The following is a 19419-nucleotide window of genomic DNA, read 5'->3' as shown; positions in this document are numbered from 1 at the left end:
ATTATTTCTCAGAAAGCCAAGTGATACCCAGCTTGGGCTGCACTACAGTTCACAAGGGCACAGTCTTCATGCCCTCCTAAAATAAACTTAAGTTGACCCCTCACACTCCTCCAGCCAGTCCGTTAAGTTTTCCTGGGTCCATTCTTCTCTTGCCAAGCTGTCTGCCCCTTGCTTTTCCCCCACCTACAATCCCTCTGACTGCCCCAAGTCCACCCCCCATCTGGGAAGATGCTGGACAGAAGAGTGTTTCCTAGCTGCACCGTCAATTACTGACCAATCACCACTATACTATTTTGGATTTGGGATCCTACTAGGAAAATGAACCTACCAACACAGGTTTGAACTGGTCACCCCACTCTACCTCACCCCCCAAAAAGCATGCAGGCTTGTCACTGAAAAAAAGCTCACTGTTTATGGCTCAGGATCACAAACCTGGAAGGTTCCTGAGGAAGAGTCCTTTAATGTGCAAGGGACCTAAGTGTGATGTTATTTTACAGATGAGAATACTGGAGTTGAGATGTCATGTGGACTTGCCCAAGGCTGGCAGCTATCCAGAGGGAGAAACTAGAACCACACTCCAAACTCTTCCCATTACATCCCAACCACCACAAAACCCTACAGTTAACGTTTTTAAGAAAAACAAAATAAAATGTCTAATACACAGAAAAGGTCTCTCTACATTCAGACAGAATAAAGGCAACCGGTACAACGAGAAATGCTCAACAAACACCACTAAGTACCAAGGATCTTTATTCTCAGGTCTGATACTGAATCTGTGGCTGCAGATAATGTCACTATTTTGAGAATAAAAGGTCCCATTATCTTCATTCTTTGCAAGTCTTCAGCCACAAAGTTATACCTTATTCTCATAACAAGATAAGTGAATCAGGCTGGAAGGGAATTCAGGAGGTACACGACGATAACAGCAAAGGGGAACACACACTTTTACAAGCATATTGTCTCAGTTACCTTGAAAGTTAAAGTTCAGATTAATTTACAAAAGTAGTGACAACCATGATTTCAGTGAAAATCAACACAAGTTATACCTTAAAAAAAAAATCAATTCAGAAATACTAAGTCAGGCAAGCATGCAAAATTCAGAGTATTAAAAAATGCAAGGGCTGGTTGCCCAAACAGATATATCCCTCAGAAAAAGGGATTTGAAAATGCTGAAGAGAACCAAAGGAATTAGAAGCTGAATCAGCAGACCAATTCCCTCATTTTATAAATGCAGGCAGACATTAACTGGCAAAGCTTACTCAGCTAGATTAAGGGTGTACACAGATCTAATTCCTGGTGCTATTCGCAACTACACATATCTAAAATACAAGGAGATAGATATCCGGAACACATTAGGCCCACTGATTTAATCAACAGTGGGAGTGAAGTTATCATAGCACAGCAGCACATTAGACATATTTAAGAGATTAAATGGAAAGAATCTCTTAAAGATTTTAATGCTCAGTTTTAATACACAATCAAGTTTCCATCCAATCATCTGATGTACAGCGAACTGTACTAGTTTAAAAGAAAAAAGTGCATTCTTCAGTTTTCTTCTACACTTTTTTTGGCCTATCTTTCAAAACTGAGCACTGAGTATTTTTACTGTAAGTAATGTAATGTTATATATGTACATTCTAACTGCACATTTTAGGAATAAACAAAATCCATATTTCGGTAACTGATAGTATATTTATATAAAATGAAAACCTATCAAAATACACTTTTCACTGAGAAAAATAGATAAAACAGACAAATGGATCTACACAAAGTAAAAATTAACTTTGGTAGATTTCAGTGTAGGACAGTCCACAGCAAGCTTATTTGCCCTTACTCCCCCAGAGCTGATCATCTTCCAAGTTCAGATTTTTAAAATATTTTTAAATTGAGATTATTAGGTTGACATTTATTTCTCATTCCACATCATCTTCAGCCAAGCTCTGAGCACTTACAATTCTCTGAAAGAGAAAAGAATTTTTAATTTTTAGAAGTATGATAAGCATTTAATCAGGATTCTAAGTTCAACATAAAATGCTCTTTGTATCAAATCTCTGAATCAAATCTTGCTAAGGTTTACACATACTGAGATATCAACATTTAACACTTCATATGTTGTTTTTATCTGAGAAAATAATGATCACTGTCAGTCCCATCTCAAAATTCAAGTCAACAAAGGAACCATAACATTATATCGTGTTATGTGTTAGTCAATTTTGTAACTAAAACCAAAAAGAATTTAAGATCTCTTTTCACTCCCACAAGAATAAATACCAATTAGTGCTATACTGATCATTCTAACCTCCAAACATTTCCCTTTTCTGACTGTAAATGGTCACAGTCATTATACAAAGACATCATCCTCAGGTCAATTTTCCAAAAGCACTATGCTATGCTGCCTTTCAAAAGACAGATCATCTTAGACAGAGGATTCTGACAACTGACTGGGAACCACATTAGTCTAAAATAAAAAAGATTGTAACTCCTTGGTTTTACAACTCTTTCCCTTAAATCCTTTTTTTTAAACATCTTTATTGGAGTATGACTGCTTTACAATGTTGTGTTAGTTTCTGCTGTATAACAAAGTGAATCAGCTATACATATACATATATCCCCATATCCCCTCCCTCTTGCGTCTCCCTCCCACCCTCCCTATCCCACCCCTCTAGGTGGTCGCAAAGCACTGAGCTGATCTCCCTGTGCTATGTAGCTGCTTCCCACTAAGCTATTTGTTTTACATTTGGTAGTGTATATATGTCAATGTTACTCTCTCACTTTGTCCCAGCTTACCCTTCCCCCCTCCCGTGTCCTCAAGTCCATTCTCTACGTCTGTGTCTTTATTCCTGTTCTGCCCCTAGGTTCATCAAAACCATTTTTTTTTTTAAGATTCCATATATTTGTGTTAGTATACGGTATTTGGTTTTCTCTTTCTGACTTAACTAGTCTGTATGACAAGACTCTAGGTCCATTCCGTTATATCTTTAGGACCCATTTCTTTTCAGTCCCTTTCCAATCTAGATGAGTAAATATGAGTGTAAAGATGAGTTTAAAGAATTAACCAGTCATTTTACTAATTTTTAATTATATCAATGATGAAAATTCATTTAACAGACATGATATTCCAAAAAGTAGATTCATTTGGGCTCCTTGAGAAGGATTTAAAATGAGTGGAATGCATTTTAATTAACTCCTAAGTTATGCTTAGTCTCTTATTTAAATGGGATGTAGTCGAATAGCTCCAAACTTGAAGCCCACCTCAGCAGCAGTAGAGACACTGGGGCCTTCAGACAAGTTAGGTCAGAGGGAACCCAGAGCCCATTATGACCTGATTTCCAAGCTATGCCACCTCGGCTCCTCTGGCCTCTGCCAGGCCCCTTAACTGCATGCGTGGTTTCACACAAGAGGCAGAAAGCTAGGTTCAGAAAGTAGCTGGGAGTGGCCTGAATTTGATGATTTGAATACTAAGGCCTGAGATTTAACACTAAGAGACATATTTTCTAATCGACCTCTTGGGCACAATTGCTAGATTTTATGCCCCCTCATCTGGATGCTTTTCTCTTAGGGAAGAAAATGTCAAGCACTGACATCTCCTGTACTATTTTCATTACATGAAGGAGTTTCATGATGTCGTCACGTTCACTAGGCTCCTTTTTTAAAATGCCAATGTCCCTAAACATTTAACTCTCAGATTCTACTCACTTACTTAATAACATTTCAAATCTTTACCTGACTAATTGTTGGGAGCTTAGTCAGAAGCATCTGGAAAACTGGTGGTGGAAGAGTTTGCTGCAACACTTGCAGTAACTGCTGTGGCTGTCCACACACAGCAATTGCATTTGTCAGATGGTCCACACCCTTCTCATATTCACCTGGAAGATTTACATAAACATAACATGAGACTGGAAAAGCCTTTGCCTTTGTCCAAAATTCAACCCTAAAGTCTTCACTGCATCTCCAAGTGAAAATGACCAAAAACATTGTGCAAGTAAAACCTAGAAAATATAGTACACTTGTATAACTGATTAAGAAGCCATTAACAAGAATGAGTCAGGTTATAGGTACTGATATTGAAGGGACTCCAACACACGTACAAAGGGGGGAAAATAAGGTACAGAAATGTCCAAGTTAAAAAAAAAAAAAGAAATGTCCAAGTTTACTATTTATATACTAAGAATACATAAGAAATTGCTAACAATGAAACAATATTTTCTATGAGAAAAGAGAACTGGAAGATTGGGGGACTGAGGTAGACAGGGCCAATTTCACTTTAAACTAATCCCTTATACTATATGAATATCACCACATGTAAGTAGACACCCTAAAGGCCTTTAATCTCTTCTGACTCTAGTCATCTCTGGCAGTCATCCTCTCTGCGGCTCCAACAGCAAACAATGCCAAACAATCCTGGATACACTTATCCATTTATAGGACCTCAATCGCAGTCAACTTGTCATCTTGAGCTTCCTTCACACGTGATGTTGCTACAACTTTTGCCGACCTTATAGCCAGATATCAAGTGGTGTTTTATAATACCAACGGCACTGAAAGCATCATATAATCTCCTTTTATGACACAGCAGAGGAAGAACAAACCAAGTGTTACAAGATGGAAGTCGCCATTTGGAATGAAACACTGCTGTGCTGAGCAGAATGCTCTCCCCTTCCCCAGGGCCTAGGCCCTCCCTCCCTCTCAGGGAATTCAAGGTGCAGCCTGAAGGAGACGTGAAAATGCTTCCCTGATTGGTAGCTCACTCATTTTCTGTTATAGACTTTTTCATTGGTTCTCCTACTCACTGATTTTTAATCTTAGTTTGTTAGCAATTTAATGTAGGGACTGTGCCATCTGTAACTCTTTCCGTGAAACTGAACAAATTCTGTTTATGTCAAGAAATTATTTCCTGAGCTTCTGGGTTGGTGAATACATCAAAGTACTAGGAGGGTGGCACCTCCAGAGAAGGCATGAAAGTTCCCCACCCCCTAACCCTATGCGTCTCTTCTATCTGGCTGCTCCTGAGTAGTATCATCTATAATAAACCAAAAAAATAAAAATTAAATTAAACTTAAAAAATATATATATAATAAACGAGTAAACAAAGTTTTCCAACCCCTGAGTAAGAATGTGACCAAATAAGGGACTGAAGAGTGGTAAATGAGAAGGAACTGCCTGCAACCTAGCATTTTCACTAGAAGTATTCAAACTGAAGAAAGCATTAACTCTACAAAGAAGCATTAAAAGTGGAAAATATAAGACTTAGGTCTTCCACTTAGGACGGGACTTCCATCCCAATGGCTCCACTGACTTGGAAATTAAGATGCCACATGGCCACTGAATCCTCAAGCCACTGAACTTACAGGCACCAGACGGGATCACACTGTTGTCTGAGGATATGAATTCTGATTATTAAACGGAAATAGAGTGGCTATACCAGAGTGGTATATGTAGAACACAGGGGATCCTCTGAGACACCTCCTGAAACTTCTAAACACACTGGAAACCACTTATGAACAACCACAGCAATCCAGCGCAAGTGAACAAACCGTGTCCTCTCTGCCCTTGCAGCTTCGATCCCACTCACATATCCTTAGATGAGATCTTGCTCAGCTAATAGAGTATGCTTATGGAAGACCCCTGGACGAAGGAGGCCTTGCCAAGCAATGACACTCCCTGCCTAAGCTGCTTATGCTTTCTCATGGCTTACTTTTCCCCAAATTCTAACCACCTGAGTCTTCTACCTCGGGCTGGGTTGGTAGATTCCACCAGAAGAAACGGCAGCCTGGCAGCCGAGTTAAGTACCCCTCTGGGTGTGCTGGGCTGAAACGGGAACAACATACGCCTGAGAAAAAGAACAACTCTTCCCTATCCTTCCTTGACAGCCTCCCATCCCCCCACCACCATGAGTTAACTTTTCTTTTCCATCTGGATCTAAAGGCTCAAGACAAGTAGACAGATGCCCACAGTACATGGATCTCCAATATAAACCAAACATACACTCTATCCTTAGACACATATCATTATACATGCTTACTTTTCTTTTCAGATATTAAAGTAATATAATCATAGCCTCTCAAATGATCCTTATGAGGATTTAAGTGCTTTACCTTGCCCTATGATTAAACTTTATATTTTTCTTATATTGTGAAAAAAGTCAATTATTTCTTAGCAAGACATTTCCATTTTAATTTATAAATATTAGCAGCTTACTATACCAATCAAATAAAAAACAATTACTGCCTCCTTCAAGAATTATTTCTTATGAAATGGGAGACATGATAAAAAGTAATGATATAACCATCGTAAACCTTTAATCTCTCCCCATAAAAAAAAAAAAAGACCCCACAAATGACCTGCATCATGTAGTTCGATACTATCTAAATCTATTGTAACAGTGAGAATAAGAAAAACAAGTTGACACTAGATACTATTTTTATTAATGACAGCAACGACTTCAAAGCTACTTTGAGATAAAAGCTAATTTGACGGTAAAAATATTTATAAATACTTCTGATCAGGTAAATTAACCTTCAACCTTCTCTGGGACTTATTATATTAGTCATTCCTTCCTATAAGTACTAGAAAAGACCTGAAGATTAGATGAAGGAGTTGAGGGAATTATACTCCCAGATATTCTTTCAGTCACTATTTATATATTACACTATGACTGTATTCTCTAAAGTACTTAAAAGCAACCTCATTTGTAAAGATTACTTATTGTCCTCATATTATTAAATGTCTCATATTATTAAATGCCTAAAAACTTGTCTTGAAATATTTACAGTATCTTTTAAAAAAATAGCCACACTACATTACAAAAGGCCCTCATCACCATAAGTTTATATTAGTGTGAAGGATTTTATCTTGTTTCCTAGTCTTTTAATGAGTATTAATTACCTTGAGCTAGTAACTCTTCACCAAGCTGTATTTCTTCAAGGAAGAATTTCTGAACGGCTTCAGCATCTTTAAGGTCAGGTAACTATTTAGAAATAGAATATTTAGTAACTGATACCAAAATTAATCCAGGGATATAAACAATACAAAAAATCATGCCACTAAAAAAACCTGAATAGCTCATTATGAAAACTGACAAAAAGAAATTCACTCTTCAACAACACTTGCAAGGATTAGAGGTTAGTATCTACATTCAAATAAATGCAAGAAAAAATACTTTTTGATCAAATTGGTATTTGTTCTTAGAAAACTGTGAATCAAACCTAAAGTAAAAAGTAAAGAGTACAAGTATCTTTACCATAAAATATGCACTTTCCAATTTACACTATTTTTGATAGCCATTATCATAGATTTTTATATAACTATAATCAATTTGTTCTCTTCATCCAACAGTCTTGTATAGATTTTACATATGCATCTATAAGATTAGCTATTTTTAAACAGCAATAGAACATACCATTGAGGAATGTATGACTGCATAATAATGATCTATCTGTTGGCATTTGAGCTGCTTCTCATTTTTTTGCTATTACAAACAAACGGCCTTATTTAAATAATTTTGCATTTCTGCGTTTTTGTTTTATAGTTTGTTACATATTACCAGATTGAATGATTATGGTAATGATTATGGTATGGTGATTATAGCCACCAGCTATATGCATTATCTTTTTAAAAAATGTAAAACAAGTATTTAAAAAGTCCCTTTTTATTTAAAAACCTAGACTTCTATTAATGGAAGTTTTTAGTTCTTATTATTATATATGCTATTACCAACATAGGTGAAAAAATTTAAATTTCTAAAAGTGGAGGCATCTTTCATTGACTACCCCAGCATATGGCAAGAATATTATTATACCTGAATCTAAAAACACACACTGATGCACACGGCTATACAGGCATATCTCATTTTATTGTGCTTCACTTCATTACACTTCTCATATACTGTGCTGTTCCCTGTGTCAAGCGAGTCTATCGGTGCCATTTTCCCAACAGCATTATTTTTTAATTAAGGTATGTACAGTTATTTTAGACATGACACTACACACACTTAATACAGTATAATGTAAACACAACTTTTATATGCACCGGGAAACCAAAAAAAAAAAAATTCATGTGACTCGCTTTACTGACGAAGTCCCTTTACTGCAGTGGTCTGGAACCAAACCTGCAGTATCTCTAAGGCATGCCTGTAATATATCCATTTTCCTATATCCTTAGAAAGAAAAGGCTACTGAAAACATAATGAAGATATTACGTATTTCAGAAAGGTAGTTTGGAAATAATGGGAAAACAAAGTGGTCGCCTCCAAGTTTCACCTCACTATCATCACATCCAGTCAGTCAGCTGTGTTAAATTACTCAAACGTAACATTTATTAATTTTTTCATTGCTTCAACTTGCTTTAAAAAGAACCACTACTAATCCAGTAGGTCCAAGTGCCAGGCATCCGGACAATGGAACTAATTTCAATTAAAAAAAAAAAAGCTGTATGCACAATGATTAACATTTACTTTCTTAATTTACTTACACGTCACACAACATTTTTTTATAAAGCAGATAAACCTATGTAGTCATTAAAAATAATCATGAACACAGGATCTATGAAAAGAAAAAAATGAATAGAAAGATTTATGCCTACATTTACATGTTACAAGGTAAAAATCTGACAGGTGGTGGGATTCTGGACCAGTGGGTGTGAATAATCTTATGTAATTTTCAAAATGAATAACGTGGCTCTTTTAAAGCAAGTTTGTACAAAGGAAAATTAAATTAATAATAAATGTGTTATTTTATTATTTTGGAGCAGCTAAGTGAGAAAGTTTTAACTTTTTAGTATAAATGTCTTCTGGGGCCTATCATCTTACCACCCCTTAAATATTGCTCGCAAAGTAAGTTATGAGCTATGATGGCCGACAAAGGGAAAATAAGGAAGGACTGGAAAATCTGCAGTTGAACAGAGTTAATAAGTACTCTTAAAAACAACAAATTATATTTTAAAACAAAATCAATGTCTGATACCAATTAGCATTCTCAAAATACACATCTGAAGTAGACTGTAAAATAATTGTTTCTCTAAAAGAGATTATTACCTTGGAAAGTCCAGCTCTCTCCTTGGCAAGCTTCTGTTTCTTTCTTCCTGCAAGAAAGGTAATATTTTCATTTCATCATTATTAAAATGGGAATCAAAGGAAGTCTAAATGCTGTGGCAGTCATTCATTCTATTTGCAAAACATGCCTGACTGAAGCTCTCTTCTTGTGATTTGTCAGGGTCATAAAAATAGTTCTGGTCAATGAACTATGGACAATAGGACATTTCTGGGCAGGAGCATTTTCCTTCCCTCTCAGGCACCTGGATGAGCAGTTTACAAGATGGAGACAGTTCCAGCAGCTGGGTCTCTTGAGTAATTATCATAAGCAAAGCAAGCCTCTCCCCCCACCTTCAACCTACACAGGACATGAAACACGAACAAGACTCAAGCCACTGTTGTTTCGGAGCTTTACTGCTGAAATATAACAGACTCTGTCTTCACTGACTTTTGAAAACTACCTGGCATTCTTAAATAGGGAAAAAAAACAAAACAAAACAAAAACAAACAACCAACAAAACCCCCAGCATTTGACAGTTAAAAAAAAAAAAAAAAAAGCATCGTTTTTATGCATTTGGCAAAAATAAGAGGGAAGAAGGGTAGCACTCAGAAATGATTCTTAATTCAACTACCGCCAGCTAGTTAAGGGAAAAAAACCCTCTGCCTAAAGTCTGTAAGTTGTTTTGGTTTTTTTGTTTTTTTTTTTTCTGTACGAGGGCCTCTCACTGTTGTGGCCTCTCCCCTTGCGGAGGAGCGCAGGATCCAGATGTGCAGGCTCAGCGGCCATGGCTCACGGGCCCAGCCGCTCCGTGGTATGTGGGATCTTCCCGGACCGGGGCACGAACCCGCGTCCCCTGCATTAGCAGGCGGACTCTCAACCACTGCGCCACCAGGGAAGCCCTGTTTGTTTTTTGATATGAAATAGCAATACTACAAATCTTAGAAGTAAGTGATGTTGACCGTGTGAAAGAGAGTTGGCACAAGGAAGCTCGGGCTTCCTCTATACCCCAGATCTCCCACTGATGAGCAGCGTGACCCTGGGCAAGTTACAGTTAACCCGTGTCTCTCCTTCTCTGTATGTAACAACTGGTTTATGAACAATACCTGCTTCATAGAGTTGATATGAGGATTAAATGAGTTAATGTATTTTTAAACAGTGCCTAGTTGGTATCGTGAGATATAAGCATTCAGTGTATTGAGACGGTGCAAATGTCCTCTTAAAACCTTAAAGCATTCTATAAATCCAAATTTCAATACATGACTAAACCTGTTTGCCTAAGCGCAGACAGATGGTTAATTTACTACAGTCAGGGAACCTTTTCTTATCTACACTTACAAACTAGGTTTAACCACACCAGTGTCTCTGGCCAACTCTAGCCCCCAGATTACATAAAGTGCTACAACTCTAAGGCTTAAAAACTGTCTTAGCACTTTCAACAAAAAAATATAGGTTAAAGCTATCTTACATATTATTTTGAAGACTGCCTGTTTTCCCCACCAGCTACCTTTGCTAGGCAACTGTGGGGAAACAGAATGCATAACATATTCTACCCCCAATTTGCTTAACTAAGGGTTTCGTTCAGCCCCCTTTAGGCAGAAAATAATGACTGATAACCAGACTATATTAACTAATTACTAAGTATCACGGTACAGCCTAGTGCTGGGAGGGTACTACAACTAGAAGAGAAAGACTGCACAGAGGAATTGGACATGGAACACTTGGAAGTTAAGGTTAAGCACCTGTTTTAGATGTTACATGCCAGACACTATTCTAAATGTTATTAATTAGTTTATTTTATCCTCATAGTAACCCTATTATCATCGCCATGTTATAGCACCTCAGAAGTAAACCTGGAAAATTTGTGGAATAAACAGAGAAATACAATATGCTAAGTCACAATTATGGAAAATGACAAAAATGATAATGGAACAGTAGAAGGAAACTTAGTTTCCAATCTTCTAGGTTTTTTTTTTTTAATGGAGTGGAGAAGAACACATGATTGTTGTTGAATGTTTGATAGTTACCAAATTTTAAGATCGTTTAGTTGTTTTAAATTTATAGCTGTTAAGATTAAAATTGAGGTTTAATTTATAAGACAATTAACTTATTTTCAAGGACAATATCAAATAGGATCTCTGTGACAAAAGGACACAGAACACACTGAAAAACCAAGGAGTTACACATTCAATCAGCAAATCGACTCAATATTTGCTAGAAATCAGTCCAAAGTGCTACTGTGTAAACCTAACAAGTTAAAACAGACTAAAAAAAAAAAACACATAAAATACGAACTTACAAAAAGCCCCAAATCTTAATCATTCTTAAAGCATTCATTTAAATGAGATTACTCAGTATATCTTAAAATGATGAATCATTTTACACAGCGATGTATAATGAAAAACATCTGTAGTTAGCACTATAATTTGTAGATTTTCATTTATTAGTGATTATTTAGATATAAATTATGCTGTAGTTCTGGTAATCTGCTCTTACTAATGGAAGGTTTAAAAAAAACCGAATAAATTACAATCCCAGATCTAACCTCAAACCTATTTTAAACATCTTAAGTCTGTTTTCCTTAATAATAATAATAAAAAAAAACAGAAACACTGATTTGAAAAACGCTGCCTTTTTATTATAGATGTAAATATTCTATTAGGAAGTAGGCTAGAAAAACACGAAATTAAACTAAACTGAAATCAATTTCGCTCCACAAATACAAAACGCCATCAAGTTCTTAAAATCGGTCAACCATAAAGACTTTAATCAAACTGTAGAACTACTCTGAATAAGGATTACTTGGTAAAGAAAATATCAAATAATTATATTCATACACAATCTTTAGCGTTCATCCATTACCATGTGCCAGGGGTACTGTACTAAACTCTACATTATACTAATTTACAGTAGAGGAAAACTAAAGGTTGAAATCCGTTGCCCAAGGGTTATTCAGCTACTAATTCAAGCCTGACCACTTAAGTCATCAGGATACTGTTGAGACTAGAAAAAAAACGTATGGATTGAGGATGATGGAAAAGAAATTCTGAAAAATAACAGATTTCTCCAACCAAAAATTCATTTTCTCAAGGTTTAACAATAGGATTGTAGTGTTTCCAAAGGAAAAAAAGGTTAATCCATTCTTTACAGAGCTCTGCATCCACACCATCACCCCCCAGCTATTTTTTGAAACTACAAGAAAATTATCTAAATTCCAACAGTTACACTTACAGTCAGCATTTACAGGGCCTTCTCCATGTCAGGAATGGTGGTAGGCACCTCAAACATTTTAATCTTCACAAAACCAACTAGAGGCATTACCTGATTTTCCAAGCTAAGAAAAGTAAGACAGGCCAAGATTACGCTGCTAATCTGTGACTAACCTGGGCCAGGAAACTCAGTTTCTGAACCCACCTAACCATAAATAAAATGTTATCTTCATATCTCTTTCTTCCTGAGACATAAGAGAGCTAGAATCAGACAGATATCATATTGTAGATGGTATAAGAGCACTTTTCCCAGTAAGGTAGTCACTAGCCACGTGTAACTACAGAACACGTGAAATGCCTTATTTTAGCTTAATTAAGCAGTAAATCATTGAATAGGATAATCACTTCTTCGTACTTCCTGGGCTTTAATAACTTACATATAAATTCTAATTTTAGGAACTATTTTGACTGAGCAACCTAGTAAGTTACAAAAGTTATTTTTTAATGCAACAAATTTACCCTTCTATTGCTGCAAACGAGCATACCTCCAAAATTCAAAGATCACAAAGGTTTTGGTGACACGATTCCCCTCTTGAAAATTTCTCTTAAAAGATGTCGCAGGTATGAAATAAGACTGAGCCACAGGAGAAGCAAAGCCCTTTGGACTCCCATGCAATCTCTATAGCATTCACTCATATCTTGGAAGCCTTTAGAACGAAGCTACCAAGAGGGTTTAAGAATGCAACCGTATCGTTTGAGAACGATACCGAGGCTGCATTTGCTCGGTATCGGTCTCAAGCACCAATTCGTAAAATACAAAAAAAAATCCGCAACTTTCGAGCTAGAAATAGAGGTTTAGAAAGATCAACAACAAAAAGGATCACAACCCCCGCCCTAAATCATAATACAAACGAGTATTCATCTACACGCCGAAAAGTGTTTGGGGTAAACAAAATGGGAAAGCTCGCTCCTCCAAAATGGAGGGACTCGTGCGGGGCACAAGGGCCGGGAGGCAGCCCTGGGAGCGCGCGGCCAGCGCCATCACCTTTCTCTGGCTTGTTCGCTCGCCGCCCCAGACCCGGCAGCACCACGAGGACGCCCAGCACGCGGCGGCCCGGCGAGGGGCAGGAAGGGATGGGGACGCCGGGGTGGGGTGGGGAGGCATCAGGCCCAGGGGACAGGGGACCCACTCACGTTCCCGCAGCCTGTTTTTGAAGTTGGGGTCACTCCGTCTCTTGCGATCGAAGTAAATGCAGTACCCGATGAAAAGGGCCCCGCACACGCCGGCGGCGATGGCGCTGTTCCGGCCCACCATCTTCCCTCCGACGAGGAGTGGGGGCGGCGGCGGCAGCGGCGGGGCCCGCAAAGGAACCGTTGGCTCAGAACTCTCGACGCGGTCTGCAACACTCAGTCCCGACGCCCGCCGCGAGGGACGCGGAAAGAGGGAGATGCGTCACTTCCGGCCCCTGTGGCCGAGGTCCTCGGGGATGTCCGCGGCAGTGCCTGAGCGGAGGTTCCCGCTGCGCAGGGGCTTGGGCGCCGCCGCCGCCACTGTTCGCGTAGGAGTCGGGATTTTGCGGGAGGCCGCCCACTGCCTTAAGAGCCGCTGAGCTTGATGTAACCAGGGCGGCACGTGGCGGTCATGCGCACACTCCAAAGCGTGTGTAGCTGACCTCCCTACTTGTGTCAAAGAAGGACGGTCGCTGATCACAAATGCTTCATCTTTTTATAGAATGCAGGTAACCCGTGACTCTTGTTTGAATTTAATGGAATTTGCTTTTCAAGTTCAGTCACAATCCGTTGTGCCCCAAGGACCATAAGCATACGATTAGTAGCTGGCTGGTCAGAAGAGTGAAACCATACGATTTCAAATGATGTTACAGTATAGCCTCAGGAGTGGAAGAAAATTAAATGGAGCGATTCCTGGAAAAGTGTAACGGGTAAGAGATTGAAGGAAAAAAATAGAAAACGTTGAGTTGTCAAGTTGTCATAGCCACTGAAAACATTATGTATGTAGTTTAAATTTAAAGAGGCAGAGGCGGGATCCTTTTAAAACCTTGGAGTGATAGACATGTGTTTATTCATAGTGGATCCTGACAGTTTAGGCTAAGGAAATGGTTCCTGATGGGATCTGGCCAGACCTGAAGAACCAGGGTTGTGATTAGAGGGTTGGGACTTTGACCCAGGTTCTGTCAGCACTATTTCTGGGGATAAGAGGGAAAGGAGGCTGGAGATCAACTTCATGGAGTTCAACTTCATGACCTACACAGTGAAGCCCCAATAAAAGCTCTGGACACAGAAGCATGTAAGCTTCCCAGGTTGGCACTACTCTGTGTAGTTACACGTCACTGTGCCGTGTACTAGGAGGGGGACGTTTCGGTCTCCACAGAGAGGGAACAGAAGCTCTGAATTTGGGACTCTCCCAGACCTCACCCTGTGCCCCTCATCTTTCCCTTTGGCTGGTTGGTTTTTGTTTTTTGCCCCACGGGACTTGTAGGATCTCAGTTCTCCGACCGGGTATGGGACCCAGGCCCTTGGCAGTGAACGCACTGAGTCTTAACCACTGGACCGCCAAGAAAGTCCCTCCTGGGTTTTTTGTGTTTTTTGTTTGTTTCTATTTTTGGCTGTATTGGGTCTTCATTGCTGTGCCCGGGCTTCTCACTGCGGTGGCTTCTCTTGTTGGGGAGCATGGGCTCTAGGCGTGCGGGCTTCAGTAGTTGTGGCACGGCGGGCTCAGTAGTTGTGGCACACGGGCTTAGTTGCTCCGCGGCATGTGGGAATCTTCCCGGAACAGGGCTCGAACCATGTCCCCTGCATTGGCAAGCGGATTCTTAACCACTGCGCCACCCGGGAAGCCCCCTGGCTGGTTTTGATTTATATCCTTTTACTATAATGTACGTATAGCATGTTCTTGAGTTCTGAGTCCTTGCAGTGAGTTATTGAACCTGAGAGGGTAGTAGGAACCTCCAAATTAGTAGCTGGCTGGTCAGAAGAGTGGCGTGGAGACACCACGCCTCCCCCACATGTGCGACTGGTGCACGAGAGCAGTCTTGTAGGGGACTGTCCACTTAACCTATTTAGTTTGGCTCAGCTCTGGGGTAGTTGGTGTCATTAGTTATTGCAAGGGTACCTATGGAAACATTTTACCTGGAGCTCCTAACCTAGTCCAAAAGCCTAGGAAAGCCCTTCTGCCTGGACCTGAGACCCTGTAAAAGACTGGAAATTAGATCAAGGTACATGTGCATTGCCAGGACTGCGGTGGAGTGTGAAGGGGCATATGCACCAAAGCAAAGCAAATGATTGAGGTCAGAGGATTGCACACAACAGGGAAAAAAAGCTTTTCCTTATATCCTGCACACATACAGATTCTTCCTATCCCCAAAAGTGCACCTCAACTGATACAGGTATGTCCTGAGCCTCAGGGGTGTTGGGACAGAAGACTCACAAGGCCACACAGATGACATGAGGCCTCTTGGAAGTTTGAGACTGTGTCTATTAGATTATGACTCTGAACAAAGAACATGCTGTTCTTCTGTATCCCTGTGTTGTACAGAGTAAATGCCATGTAAATGTGAGGTCACTGCTATGAGTCCAATAAACCAGGCAACACATTTATACAAAGCAGTTAGTTAGTGCAACACCCGTGCCTTTGAATCTCTCAACCACCCTACAGTTTTTGATACTTCTTTTTTTTTACATTTGTAAAATACCTATAAGCGTACAATCCTGAAACAGGAACAGCCTGGAAATTCCTGAGGCATGTTGCTTGTGAGTGGAAACATTAATGGGTTGTGGAATGACCTTAGTGGACAATCACCAGTGTTTTAAATAAAATAAGATAAAAAATATCGGATGGCAACGTGTAGTAAGGACCGGTACTGTCTTGTGAAACTTGTGTGTCAGTTAAATATACCAATGTTTGTACTGATCACAGTGTAAAATTAAAGCTATTGCAGATCACAGTCAAAAAAGAGGGAAACCACTGATCTAGTCCAAGCCTCTTATTTCACCAATCAGGATATTTAGATAAAGAGGTTGAAAGGCTTGTCCAAGGTCATGCATGCACAGCCAGAGAGATGGGTCAAGAATCAGATGTCGGCTTCCCTGGTGGCGCAGTGGTTGAGAATCCGCCTGCCGATGCAGGGGTCACGGGTTCGTGCCCTGGTCCGGGAGGATCCCACATGCCGCGGAGCAACTAAGCCCGTGAGCCATGGCCGCTAGGCCTGCGCGTCCGGAGCCTGTGCTCCGCAACGGGAGAGGCTACAGCAGTGAGAGGCCCACATACCGAAAAAAAAAAAAAAAAAAAAAAAAAAAAAAAGAATCAGATGTCCTTACACTCCACTCCAGGGCTCTTTACATGAAAACCTAAAGACCAACACTCTATGTTAAGGACACTAAAATTATATCTATTTATATACACTAAAAAGCATATAAATAAAATATACACTATAAAGAAAGTACACACAATGAAATTATAGTCTATAGAGATAGTCTATGTAGTCTACAGATAAAGCATCTTTATATAAATTTAACTGGAAATATATGCAATAACGTTCAAGAGCTATCAAGTGACAAGTATTTACTAAACCCTACTTATGAAAAACAAGATACTAAGCACCACAGAAGATACTAAGCATAAAATATCCAGTCCTTGGATACATGAAAATGGAGCTCTTTCTGCTTTCCAGTTAAATTTATATAAAGATGCTTTATCTGTAGACTACATAGAGGGTATTAACATGGTGATTGATCTGCCTACACCTTAAAACAAATGATTCAAAGGTACTATTGCAATGTGAATAACTGAAAAAGTGTCCAAAAAGATCCATTAGGTTTTCCCTGTGCTATGCCCTAAAGACAGGATTTTCAAAATAATCACCAATAACTCAGTGTACCCCAGTTCTCTTACTTAAGTAATAAGATGCGTGTATCACAGATCCGCCTACCTCAAATCAGGCCCCTGGTTTACCGCCACTCCTCCCTCCTGGATACAGGCCCAGCTCGGCAAGGTTTGTGGGAGGGGGCACCGGCTATATACCACGAGGTTAAGTCCCAAGGAAATGCAGGGGTATTCCTTCTCTTTGTTGAACTTTACACCTTGTGACTTCATTACCATACTTTTTCAGCAAATGTTTCCTTTAAACACGATTTTTAAAAAATATTGTTTCATTCTACTGAGTGACATTAAGAATCACAAGTTTTGGGGTTTCCCTGGTGGCACAGTGGTTAAGAATCCTCCTGCCAATTCAGGGGACACGGATTTGAGCCCTGGTCCAGGAAGATCCCACATGCTGCGGAGCAACTAAGCCCATGCACCACAACTACTGAGCCTGTGCTCTAGAGCCCATGAGCCACAACTGCTGAAGCCCATGTGCCACAACTACTGAGCCTGCGCTCTAGAGCCCATGAGCCACAATTACTGAAGCCCACGTGCCATAACTACTGAGCCTGTGCTCTAGAGCCCACGAGCCACAACTACTGAAGCCCACGTGCCATAACTACTGAGCCTGTGCTCTAGAGCCCACGAGCCACAACTACTGAAGCCCGTGTGCCATAACTACTGAGTCTGCACTCTAGAACCTACGAGCCACAACTACTGAAGCCTGCACATCTAGAGCCCGTGCTCCGCAACAAGAGAAGCCACCACAATGAGAAGCCCGCGCACCACAAGAGTAGGCCCTGCTCACCACAACTAGAGAAAGCCCGCGCACAGCAATGAAGACCAAATGCAGCCAAAAATAATAAATATAAATAAATAAATTTATATTAAAAAAAAGAAGAATCACAAGTTTTCCTGGGAGAATATTTAATTAAAAATAGAAGTAAAAGTAAAAATCTGCTTTATAGCCAGTTAACCAAGAACTTTAATAACCAGTCTAATCACCAATTAAGAATAAGAAATCAGAGCAACATTTGATACAAAACTCCTGTTGGTTAGTTATGAGGTTGATGAAATAAAAATAAAACCCAGAACTCCACTTATCCTAAGTGCAAGAGGAAGGAAGAAAAATGAGTGGCTATTATATACCAAACCTCAAAACCTTACTTATTAGGGATTGATTTGACATTAGATCAATCAGTATTCCCACTTTAATTATTTAGATACTTTGTCTAGATACAATCAGTATTAAGGTTACTTCATTTTTCTTTAAATTTACTCACTTTTAAATTTAGTCTCATCCCAAGTAATTCTTAAAATAACTCTCTGAAGTGTTAATTATTTCCAACATATGGTAAAATAATACATAACCACTAAAATTCTAAATGTTCACCCTACATCTAAAATCATCTCTCATACCATCAGCAGTATTAACATGATGACTGATCTGCCTACACCTTAAAACAAATGATTCAAAGGTACTATTGCAATGTGAATAACTGAAAAAGTGTCCATGTTTCACAATATGTAAAAAAATCCTGCAATTCAATACATGGATTTACCACAATTTTATTACCAGGAGTCAGTGGGGAAAACAGAAGACTTCGGATAGCTACTTCTGTTTTTTCTGTTTCTTAGTTCGTCCACTTTTCTTCTGTCCTTTCTTTTTCTTCTTCATGAGAACAGCTTTTTCTCCGATAAACAAACTTTTAGAATGTTGTGCATTTTTTGAAGAAAAATTAAGTCCCTGCTTAGGTTTACTGACATTCTTCAAACTAGAATTTGAACTTTGTTTTAATTTTTCTTTATGGACAGAACGCATGACTCTGAGTTTTCGTCCCATCAGTTCAGAGTTATTTAATTTCAGAGCAAGATGAACAGCATCTGTATTCTGCAATAAAAATCAAAATATTAAATTTTCACCAGAAACTCATGTGCAAAGAAACAAGTAAAATGGTGACTTTTCTGGATTAGAACAACTTTCAAGCTTGCATATAGAAACCCCTCTCATTTCCACAGCCAAAAAGTCAAATCCGAAGTATTGAACTACAAGCAGCTATTCTTGTAGTGTTTTTTTTGTTTTTTTTGCATTACATGGGTCTCTTACTGCTGTGGCCCCTCCTGTTGTGGAGCACAGGCTCCGGATGCGCAGGCTCAGCAGCCATGGCTCACGGGCCCAGCCGCTCCATGGCATGTGGGATCCTCCCGGACCGGGGCACGAACCCGTGCCCCCTGCATCAGCAGGTGTACTCTAAACCACTGCGCCACCAGGGGAAGCCCTGTTCTTGTAGTTTTAATCATGCTC

At 39.5% G+C, this 19419-nt stretch overlaps 2 protein-coding genes, 2 long non-coding RNA genes and 1 other non-coding gene across 6 annotated transcripts in view; 1 reads left to right on the top strand and 4 right to left on the bottom strand.

Moving 5' to 3' along the window:
- Window positions 1-733: 733 nt before the first annotated feature.
- TOMM20 (translocase of outer mitochondrial membrane 20) lies at window positions 734-14176 on the bottom strand. The gene is made up of 5 exons (XM_059054649.2): window positions 13430-14176; window positions 9032-9078; window positions 6886-6967; window positions 3724-3866; window positions 734-1958 (listed from the first exon to the last, which is right to left on the bottom strand). Exons 1-5 carry the CDS (start codon window positions 13548-13550, stop codon window positions 1914-1916), a joined length of 438 nt encoding a protein of 145 aa, XP_058910632.1. The 5' UTR covers window positions 13551-14176; the 3' UTR covers window positions 734-1913.
- Window positions 12257-12866, bottom strand: LOC136793567 (uncharacterized). The gene is made up of 2 exons (XR_010839003.1): window positions 12781-12866; window positions 12257-12360 (listed from the first exon to the last, which is right to left on the bottom strand). It is a non-coding gene; the product is annotated as an uncharacterized lncRNA (long non-coding RNA).
- On the bottom strand, window positions 12846-12980 carry LOC131751703 (small nucleolar RNA SNORA14). The gene has a single exon (XR_009334269.1). It is a non-coding gene; the product is annotated as a small nucleolar RNA SNORA14 (small nucleolar RNA).
- The window catches only part of LOC136793566 (uncharacterized), a 9029-nt gene continuing 3313 nt past the window's right edge, over window positions 13704-19419 (top strand). The window contains exon 1 of one of the 2 annotated variants that reach the window (XR_010839001.1): window positions 13704-14175. This is a non-coding gene — a long non-coding RNA (uncharacterized lncRNA). The remainder of the gene's footprint in view (window positions 14176-19419) is intronic. The other variant, XR_010839002.1, reaches the window with a different exon arrangement.
- Window positions 18668-19419, bottom strand: part of RBM34 (RNA binding motif protein 34) — a 13789-nt gene continuing 13037 nt past the window's right edge. Inside the window, exon 11 of the mRNA XM_059054632.2 lies at window positions 18668-19005. Coding sequence (XP_058910615.1) covers window positions 18727-19005 — 279 coding nt within the window. The 3' untranslated portion in view covers window positions 18668-18726. The remainder of the gene's footprint in view (window positions 19006-19419) is intronic.

The sequence above is a fragment of the Kogia breviceps genome, chromosome 2 (genome assembly GCF_026419965.1).
Source record: "Kogia breviceps isolate mKogBre1 chromosome 2, mKogBre1 haplotype 1, whole genome shotgun sequence".
NCBI classification, from domain to species: domain Eukaryota; kingdom Metazoa; phylum Chordata; class Mammalia; order Artiodactyla; family Physeteridae; genus Kogia; species Kogia breviceps.
The sequence above is the reverse complement of the archived record's forward strand: the minus strand, read 5'-3'. Positions and strand labels throughout refer to the sequence as shown.

Bases quoted from the DNA above. Each gene is read 5' to 3' on its own strand.
- TOMM20 (XM_059054649.2), bottom strand. From the start codon at position 13,550: ATGGTGGGCCGGAACAGCGCCATCGCCGCCGGCGTGTGCGGGGCCCTT. The intron at 9,079-13,429 runs GTGAGTGGGTCC...CCTTTCTTGCAG, and splicing joins CAAAAACAGGCTGCGGGAAC to GAAGAAAGAAACAGAAGCTT. The intron at 3,867-6,885 runs GTAATTAATACT...TAAATCTTCCAG, and splicing joins TGAAGAGTTACTAGCTCAAG to GTGAATATGAGAAGGGTGTG.